A 10,464-nucleotide genomic window follows, 5' to 3' on the forward strand; every position below is an offset into this window, starting at 1 on the left:
GTGAGGCTGCTGGAAGGCTCGAGCAGGTGCTCGGAGGGTGCAGGTGCTTCTGTTTAGTCACTGAACAACGTGTGTTTACCTGTTTGGGCTTGGAGATGTTTCAGGGCCCTTTCGGGTAGCTTGAGGGTTTCCATTCCAGTCACCGCGAACGGAGGCCCTGCCCAGGCCAGCAGCTGCCCCGCGGTTCCCCATGTTCGGAGGCGGCGGGTCAGTCCGTCCCCGCCCCGGTTCTCCTCCCCGGACACCCCGCCGGCTGGGGGTACCGGGGGCCGCCCTCAGCTAGGCGCGGCAGCCCTGGAAACCCGCGCCGGGCGGCAGCCGTGCCCCGGGTGGGGGGGCGGGAGGCCGGGAGGCCGTCCGCCCGTTGCCGCGGAGACGCGGGCCCGGCCGAGCGGGCGCCTCCAACCGCCCGCGGCCCGGCCCGGCCCGCGGAGCCGATCGCGGGCTTCCTGCAGGCGGGGGGGCCGGGGCCGCGCCTGCGTGCGGGGCATCACGGAGCCGCGGAGAAGCCGCAGGCAGCGCGGCGGGAGCCGCCGCCGGGGCACCCCCGCGTCCCGGGGCGAGGGCCCGCGGCAGTTCCCGCCTCCCCTCTGGAGACCCGAGGCGCGGGCGAGGGTCACCGGAGCGGCGTGTGTCGGGCAGGCAGAGCCCTCTCGGGCCTGGAGGTAACGAGGAGTGTGGCTGAGCACCTCACTAGGACCCTAGCGCGGGCTAAAATCGGTAGAAAGACTGCAACCGAGAATGGTGTGGTTTTTGTTTTTTTTTTTTTTCCCTTGCGTTGGTTGGTTTGTGAGGTGGACAGAGCTGCACGCCGGGCCAGGGAGACCCTCCCGGGAGCACAGGCGGGTGCGGGTCGAGGAGCCGTAGGTTTGCTGGGCACTGGAGAACTGGGCGGCTGTCGTCCCTGTCAGCAAGTGCCACGAAGCCGCTGCCTGCCAGCGGCTCCGAGCCGAGCTCTGGGGAAAAGGAGGGCAGGGAAGGCCGCAGCGGCTGGGGAGGCCCGTGCTCCAAAGCAGCCGAGGCCCTTACGGCACCCGCGTCCTTCCCGAAGAGCTGGGAAGGCTCCCCAAAGCCTCGCTACGCCCCGTACCCCGACGAGGGACCGCGGTCAGTCACGAGTGCCCGTATCGGAGCTAGTAGAACGGGGGGAAGGAGGTGTTGATGAGGGGAGTCCGAGAGGGCAGGACAGTGTGCTGTCAGAAGGGAGGTTATTTAATGCACAGAGGTGCGTCAGTGTTTCTGCCGAGCGTATGTATGATGTGATGTGGGGGAAACGTAGCAGCAAGGGCCAGTCGGCAATTTTTCCTCTTTACTATGCCTTCAAATACGTATTGTGATAAATTGTATCGTTATTATAAGTGTGTATGTCTATAAAGAACACTCTGACTGTTTTGTGCCGTACAAAGAGTACATAGCACTGGGGATAACCTGCAAATTAATAATATAAAAAAAAAAGAAACTTGCATTACATATGCTCTTTCCAAAATACATTATTGTTTTTCTCAGCTCCTGACTTGCCTTCAGCTGATCGGTTTGAATTACTGAGCCGGTATTCCAGGCTTGCTGACAAATGGATGACAGCTGTTCTAAAGAGTTTAATGGCAGTGGCGATGATTTTGGAGCCAAACATCTCAAAAAGAGAAATTTGTCCAGTTCTAATTCATCAAAAGAGATCAGGAAAGCTGTTGAACAGTGTCTGTCGTCATCTTCAAGTACTCTTGATGTCAGCAGAAAAAATATTAAGCATCTTACTAAGGAAATAAATAGACTGCCCAGCATAAAGGTGAGTAACTTGTTATGAGTAGTTCTGATACCTTTGGCTTGAGTACAGCACAGAGCAGTTCAGGGCTCGTTGCTTTATCAGATGAGTGGAAAAGCTATGGATTCTTAGTTATGATCTTTAATCCCTGGTTTTGGGTTTGTTTGGGTTTTTTTTTTTTAAGAAAAAGTCTTTAAATAAATCACTTCCATGTGTAATTTACAGAGTTGTGTATCCTTTAATCCCCTTTAACAGTGTTCTTTCCATAAAAGCATAGAGCAGTTTACAGTTTACACAGTCAACATTTTGCATGCCAAGGAACAGCCCCTTTCTTTCTGGATTTAAAACATTTTTATGTTTTTCTCTGGTAGTACTTTCATCTGGAAGGAAATGTCATATCAACAATTCCTGAAGATTTATTTCAAAAGCTGCCACATCTTGTTTGGCTAGATCTCCGGTATAACAAGATTAAAGCTCTCCCCCCTGGAATCGGTTACCACAGGTAAGATCATTGGTCATACAGCTAATTTAATAACAATTGTATTTGTCTTCTATTTGCCTTTACTGTAATTTCATTGTAACAGCCAGACTTTTATATGCTTTTATTTGGCGTTGACCTCAGTGCAGGAGAGTGGTAAATAAGCTTAATTTTGTTTACCAAAACTCAGATGAACTGAAAGGTCCAATTAATATTACATAGTGAATTTCTAAACTCTTTTATCTTGAGAAATATAAGACCTGTTAGTCTTTTAATGAAAGTTTTGCAACACTTTCATTTTACGGACTGTAGGTGACTATTTTTACAGCGTGGTAGGGGAGGTGAAAACAGGGACCCACAGTTACAAACCTCGTGTCACTCCAGAGTGACAATCGAGGACAGTTTAGTCAAAGAACGTTACCCATTAATCTGGTTTTGATGGTTCTCTGACATGATATTAACTGTTGGAAGGATTAATTGGCTGTCACTGATTCAGATGGAGTGTGCGAGGAAGAAAGTCCACCATGTTGCTGTGACCCTGAAAAGTGCACTTGCTTCTACATTGCCATGATCACCAAAACTAACTTCTCGCCAGCGTTTTTTTTTTTATTGTCCTTGGACAATTCCTTGCTTCTCACTCCAGAAGCGGAAGACCACAAATCACAATATATGGTAATTAACAGGAACAAAGAAATTCTTTTGTTACTGGAAGGAAAAAAAAAAAAAGACCAACACAGGACAGTTTGCTTGCTGTTGTGGTTCTAAAAGAAACCTTTCTGTGAAGAGTGAGTAAGGAGGAAAAGGAGGCAACCCTTGAATAATATATGCTACAGAATTTAAAAAAAAAAAAAAATCATGGCATCTTGTGATTTGAAACAAGGTGCTTAAAGGTATTTTAACATCACTTGTTTGTGAATCATTATACATTCAACTTGTGATTAGAAAAATACAGTAAATGAAGGTTATGCCTCTAAAAGTAGCTGAAAAATGTCAAGTTTAATGATGTTTTCAAATCCTTTAAATACAGCTTTCATAAATTATTTTTAAATTGGACAGGACTTACAGTATTTTAACGTGGCTTGTGAATTTGTATGAGTGGTTGAAATCCTTTGAGACTAAGATGTTCTCTGTGTGCATCTTCCTTGAAAATAATGTCAGTCATTAGTCCCTACATGTATTATGCTTTATCTTGTTTGTATTTTTCCACTGACTTCAAACAGCAGCTTAGCTTTTAGAAAATGCCCGTCAGAAATATTCACTGAATATTACTTAGTTTCATTTTATCCTTATTACATGTTGAAGTGTAAGCTGTAGTTTAAGATGTTCTCTGGGTATCCTTTTCTAGAAGCAGCCAGAAGTGTAGTTTCCATTAAAAGCAGAGACTCGTTGAAACATTGTACTAGTTTGGGGCCTGATTGATTGACCATTCAAGTTGTTCGTGAATCTTTTCACTGATTTTAATAGATACTCTGATTAGAGTTTCTCAGGTCAAACAAAAACATTGCCTCAGTGGTGGAAATGGCATCTAGCCCGACATGCAGGGAGGGAAAGTACCACTCTAACACTTCTCTCTAGAAATCTCTGTGAGATCTGGATGTGCGGCTGGGCAGGGATCAGCCGAGGGCATGTTCCGCATCATCAGTGCCGCAGAGGTTGCATTCAGGCAAGAGCTGGCAAGAATGAGAGTTTGCTGTGCTGCAGGGCCTCAGCTCTCCCTGTGCAGGGCCATAAACTCTGAGGGGTTCTGAGGCAGCGGGATCACCCTAGCGTACTGTGGCACCTCAAACTGCAGCGGAATTCAGGTTTTGGAGTCTAGAAACTCCTGTGGCTTTCACTTAGTTCTTTGCTTTAAATGCAGTTGAATATTGCACTTCAAAAATGAGAACATTAAGACAGTGCTTTCATTTTCTGACTGAATTGGAATGTATTAAAATATTGCCACAAATGTTAATCTGGTGTTGAGCAGCTGCCAAAATGTTTGGTTTGTTTTTCTTTTCTTTACTAGAGGTAAAGAAATATTATGACAGAAACTACCAAGCTTTCTTCTTGTTTGTTTTGTTGAATTTTAACAGTAAACAAGTCAAATTGCAACACTAGTAAATAAAAACAGCACCTGGTCAATAGAATATCATTTGATCTGATATGTTGCTGGGTATTAAAAGCTATTTAAAAGAATGCTACCAAAATGGCAAAATGAAGCAGTCAAAAACTAGGAAATGGGTGAAGTATGGTTTCTGTATAGTCTCCATTTCACAGCTGCCTGGGGGTCAGCAGCTGCGTGCTACAAGGGGGAAAAAGGGACAACCTCCCCGCATTTGGTCAAAGTGTCCCTGTATCTTAAACATGCAGTACCCCAGAGGTTCCCATCAGAGCTGCTCCAAACAGCAGTGTACACAGCAACTCTGGGCATTTTACTTGCTAAGTGATACCAATTGCTTTCTGAACATGGGCATACTGACACTTTTCCAGAAGCATAGATTTGTCTAAATGTTAACAGATTTTCTGATTAAAAAAATATTATCTTGTGTGACATAAATGCCATAAATGTCGTATGTGACCCATGCCAAGCTTCTAGGCTGCTTCCAAGAATAGGAACACTAGAGCTTTTAAAAAAAAAAAAAAAGAAGTTGACAAAATTAAATACAAATAGGGCATCTTTTTTTCTAATCTCATTATCAAAAATGGCTGAGCAGTTTTAGCTCAAATTTAGCCTGAGGAACGCACTCGACAACCCAAACAGTTGAAGCTCAGCAAAATTATAAACAACTGAAAAGGATGTGTTTATAATTGGTACAGTCAGTATCAGACTTAAAAGCGATAAGCAGGCTTTGCAAAGAAAGATCAAATACTAAATAGTGAAGTAGTATATAATAAATGGGCATAAATGCAAAGTTCAGATTGTCATATGAGAAAGCTTTGGGGTGTGTTATTCTCCAGCATTGATGTTGGCAATGGAGAAGTGTGGATTTGCCTTGTGGAGTCCTTTCTGTAGTAGGAAACAACAGCAGGAAACAAAACTAAGGATGAAAAATATTCTTGTGTTTCTATTTAATTAAATGAGCTTTGCTCTTACAGTTGCTTCTGTTTTATTGAAAAGGCAATTGAAAACTCTGCTTTTAGAAGGGAATCCTATAAAACAGCTACCTGCAGAGCTTGGTAAGTATTCACTTCTTTTTTTAATATATCACAGACACTTTTTGGCTCTTAGTGTTTAATTCTGTGGTTAGACTTTAAAATACTTTGATATTTATCTAAAGAATGGTTTTAATTTACCACAAACACGTGCTATGAGAGGGGGAAAAGTTACTAATGTTATTTATAATGATTGCCTTCATTGAGAGGGGAAAATTTTATTAAAATGTCTCTAGTGTTCTGGTCAGAAGTGTTCAATACTGTTTCTCTGAGTAAGGCTGAAGTAAAAAACATGTCTTGGATCTCAGACATCTCGGATGTCTGCATAGTAAGACATAAATAACTAAATCTGATTACAGCTGAGAACTTCTATAGCAGTTTCTTACACTTAAGGATGTCTTTACAGTTTGTAACTTTATTTTACTGACTATTCTTGCATTAGCAGTTATTACTTGGGAATAACAAGTATTTCTAAACTAAGTGTCTGTAAGGAAAAGCGAGCAGGTTGCCTGGATTCCTGGGATGGTCTAGTTGGAACTCCTTGGGCTTTTGGAGTCCTCACAGCATAAGCTTTGGGGGGGGGGGGTTATCCCTATTTGATGTTGTCTGAGCTGGTAGCCCAGGCAGGGGAAAGATAGAAGGTGTCAGTTGTTCTATTCCTGCTTCACATGAGGCAGCCTGTTCCTGGAATAACTCTGCTCTTTCTACCCTGAGCTGAGCAGTGACTGAATGAAGAAGAAAAAAAAAAAAACAAAAAAAACCCCCACAAACCATTTCCTGATTTAAACATCCTTGTGTCTCTCAAAGTAGAATGGGCCACTGGTGTGCTGGCCTTTCTGTAGTAAAACTTGTTTCATATGATGCTGTTTTCTGGACAGATCCTAGATCAGGACTCTCTCTTCTGCTGCAGTACTTCAATCATTACAGGCTTCCCAGATTGGTATTGAGATGAGGGAATTCCTACCATATGCGACATTTATCCATTTCTCCTGGCTCTGTTGATGATAGGTACCTAAAAAAAGGATGCCAGCATTCCTGCTGTGTTGGAGGTTTTGCTGAGGCCACAGCAATTGGTAAAGAGCGCTGCAGGCTTTTCAGGGCAGGTTTTGTGCAGTGATGACAGATGGCTGGAGATATTTGTAGAGGCCGGCTGCAGCCAGGCTTCCCAAAGTCACGTATACGCTCATTAGCAAGTGGTGCAGTGACACCCTGACTGAGCAGGGGTGGCCCAAGCCAGGCTGGTCCACTCTGCCAGCTCTGCTAGCAGGACTTTCAGCATCATTTGTCTCAATCACTTGCACACATCCACTTCAGTATTTTTAAGTTGCAAGGATCCTGGATAAGGCTGGCAGGATTGTTGTGCTGGGGTGATGCTGTCCTACCACATGCCTTACTTTAGATGATCTGTTCCCTTGACAGAGCCTGTACATCCATGGCATTGCCACCTCGTAGTCATATATACCACAATTGCCACTGCGTAATACGTACAGATATATGTGTGTGTGCATGTATGTATACACACGTGATTTGCAGAATGATGCCTCCCTCTGCCCCACAGTAGCTGAGCTGCTTCAGACTTGACTCCTTATGTAGTGGACAATGTGAGACCTGGACCGGCACAGTGGTTTGAACACTAACTAGGTGATGGTAGTTACAATGCAAGGATTGCCTTAATCCAGGTTACTAAAGTCTTCTCATTTCCCTGTGGTGGAGCTGCGTGTGTCAGGACTCCAAGACCCTGCAGGTCCCAGGCAGTCTGCATTGCAGGCTTCTCCCGTCTTGGGGACCTGAGGAGATTACCAAGCAGTCCACCTGGTAAGCTGGGAGACAGCCTGGGAATTGTGCTGTGACATTGTGGGGGGTTGTCAAAAGCTAGTGTATTTTTACAAAACACTCATGTTTTGACAAGACAGCTTTTTCTGACAAAGTCATGTTTCATGAGCTAATTCCCAGCCCGCTCTTCCTCCTACCCTTCCCTATTGCTCTGCTGTCTGTACACTTGCCATCATATCCATCTATGTCAAGAAAGAGAGTAGGAGCTAATGCTGACAGCGTCAGTTACTGTCCTGCAGTGGCCCTTCTGTGATTCTTTGTATTCTCTTTTCATAGTAAGTAGAATACTAGTTTTATGATGCTGGTATCATCAATACCAAACAAAGTTTGTAATGTAAACTGAGATGAGTTTGGAGGATGATCTGTGATGATAACTGTATCTTGGCCATTAGTCTTCATTTTCTTGGGTGTGGTTTTCACTTAGATGTGGAATGAATTTGCAATGTTTGCCTTCATTCATTGAAAAATTTGTTTGGTTTGGTTTTTTGTTGGTTTTTTTTTTTTTTTTTGTTAAAAGCTACTTGTTCAGTGAATGAAAAATCTTTGGGAGGGGAGCAGAAGTCTGAATGGTAACAAAACAGTTTTGTTATTCACCTGTGGCTGTTCCTAGAGCATTTATACTGGTTCACCTGATTTGTGTAGAACTATCATGTGTTCTGAATTTAATTATCAAAGATGAAAAATTCATTGCCAGCCAACATGTTTCAAAAATGATCTCAAACTGCAGTGTACTGTGTGCTAGTTGGGCAGTATTGTGGGGCACTTGGGATGTGTGCCTTCTGTTTCCAGGACTGCCAGTGGCTTGCTGGAGAAGTCAGGAGAGTTACCTGGCTTTGGGTAAGTCACCAGACTGCCCATGCCTCAGTTTGCTGTAAAATGGGGATGACGATACTGTTACAAAGCTCTTCAAGCCTACTGAAGAAAGCATTGCGTAGGAGCTAGATAACTTTATTGCTGCATCTACCTAAGTGTTCTTTAGAATTATTTAGAAGCAATTCTAAAGCATGAAGAATCTCAGTAGGTGATGCAGTTTAAAACTTGAGTAAATGATTTTGAAAAGGATGCTGAAAGGTAGAGTACCAACTTGCCATCCTCCCAGGCGTGCAAGTGAAGTCAGTGCACCCTGCCACATCATGCAGCATGAGCTGTAGCTGCATGTCCTGTGTAACTCCCCCACTGCCTTCAGATCATGTTCAAACCTGAGTGGTTTTCAGCAAGATAAAAAAGAGATTTCATTTTTCCAATACTGAAGTAATTTGTGTGATTCATTTTGATCATTTCTGTTTAAAAATAGATTCAATTTCTTCATACTAAACTATTTTAAATCTAATTGTATTCCCAAATAATGCTTTAAAAGGTGCATTTTCAAAGCCATTTCTTCTTGTTAATAATGTAGCTCTTCCTTTGTGCGTTTATATTTTATGATTATTTGAAGTAATTTTCTAATTTGTGAATCATGACTGTATGAAAAAGCATTCTGGTAATTGTAGCTCACTGAGCAAACTTTTGGTTTTAGGTTGTTAGCATACAGTCAATTTGCTAAACTTCTGAACCTCAGTGTTCCTTATCATCAATGCCATATTGACAGCAAGTAATATGATTGTTTAGAGCATTAGGAATGCTTGCTTGTTTGACAGAGATACAGTCCTATGTGAACTCTATGGATATATTTCTTCACAAAGCCAACAGCAATAATTACACAACAGCATATTCAGTCTCTGTGCAATAAACATGGATTTTCAATTTTATGCACTTATGTGACTCTAACATAACTACGTATACAGCACTGCTGGTCTGTTGTGGTTTTAGTTTGTAGTCAAGTAATTCTTCCTTTGTGCTTGGTGGTTTTGGGTGTTTTTGGGGTGGTTTGGGGTTTTTGGGGGGCCAGTTTGTCTGCCTGGAGTATTTCCATTGATCTGTGGTACCCCATAATTCCTCTTTTCTGACCTCTCCTCAGAACTCTTGTCCTTTCGTGAGACATTGGCAGGCTGATTCTGCATTGTTCGCTCAAACTTAACTTACACTAAAACAACATGTCTGTTTTGCAGTCAGCATGTGGTACACATGCAGTGCAGTTCAATTTTCATCTAAATGTTTCCCCAGGGATCTCAACAAATAACTTTCAGTCCCATTCCTGTTCAATTTCTCTACATCACCTCAGTTGCAATTTGAGTGCAATTTCAGAATAATGATTCAGACAGTTGTGGTTTTCGTTGGTTTTCCATTTGAGTTCAACTTCAAAGTAATAATTCCAATTAAAATTTGAGAGTTCTAGCTATGGGGGGGGGGGAGTAAGTTTTAAACAGTTTTGAGATTTGAGCTGAGTGTTCCTTAAGTCTCAAGTAAGTAACTTTGTTGGTGTTGGGATGGCAAAGCTCCATTTTGCTTACGCTACTGATAAGTTACCAGTCAGCTCTTAACCCTTTGCTTATTAAAAAAACAGATAAGCAATGAAAAATTGGAAGGTAGTTGGAAAGAAATACATTTTAAGTGCATATGTTTGCCATTTCAGTGAAATTGGAAAAAATCTGCATTCCATGGCAGTAATAGGATGTCACAGTAAATTCTCTGCGTAGCTGTGGTATAGTTTTACATGTAGCAGGTTGTACATACTGTCTCCTTGATGTGAAGAATCCATTTGCCCTGGGATCTCGAGTCTCTTTTCCAAGAGAACGCACCCAGAAGGATGCAGCAGTTGTCCCCATTGTGATGCTTGGTAAACTCCTTTGCACTCCCCAGCTTCCCAGAGAACCCCAGTACCTACTTCAGCTGCTCATTGCCTTCAGTTGCTTTCATGCTGGTTTTTATTTTTTCTTTTTAAGTGTACTTTGTCAATGTTGCTGTAGTTGACATTTCTAGAGAAGTAACGTCAAATGGATTTGTTAATCACATTGTAAAATTTGTTTTGTAACATTCCTTTCAGCTTTAATTACCGGTAATTTAAAATCAAATAGCTGTGCCTTTAGTAATGTATTTGTCATTTCTGCAAGTAAGGTTTTACAAAAACATTTTAAAAGAGCAAATACACTATTTTATACTGTAATGAGTAAAGCAGATAGGCACAGTCAGAATTTTAAGCAGTCAACCTGTAGAAAATGAGGCAGATTTGACTGTACAGTCAAGCTGTGAATGGAGGTTTAAAGTGTGACTCCAGTAATACAGTATGAAAAATATATTCTGATTCACTAGATTGAGATTGTCGACGTGGCTTTCAGTGCTGCACTTCCTAAATACGTTATAAACCATAAATCAATCTAAAATA

The 10,464-nt window shown here is 42.4% G+C and overlaps 1 protein-coding gene across 1 annotated transcript in view; it reads left to right on the forward strand.

The window, feature by feature from the left end:
• Positions 1 to 349: 349 nt before the first annotated feature.
• The window catches only part of LRRC27 (leucine rich repeat containing 27), a 33,732-nt gene continuing 23,617 nt past the window's right edge, over positions 350 to 10,464 (forward strand). Inside the window, exons 1-4 of the mRNA XM_052800087.1 lie at positions 350 to 665; positions 1,507 to 1,783; positions 2,131 to 2,261; positions 5,335 to 5,393. Coding sequence (XP_052656047.1) covers positions 1,571 to 1,783; positions 2,131 to 2,261; positions 5,335 to 5,393 — 403 coding nt within the window. The 5' untranslated portion in view covers positions 350 to 665; positions 1,507 to 1,570. The remainder of the gene's footprint in view (positions 666 to 1,506; positions 1,784 to 2,130; positions 2,262 to 5,334; positions 5,394 to 10,464) is intronic.

The sequence above is a fragment of the Harpia harpyja genome, chromosome 10, assembly GCF_026419915.1.
Source record: "Harpia harpyja isolate bHarHar1 chromosome 10, bHarHar1 primary haplotype, whole genome shotgun sequence".
Classification (NCBI taxonomy): domain Eukaryota; kingdom Metazoa; phylum Chordata; class Aves; order Accipitriformes; family Accipitridae; genus Harpia; species Harpia harpyja.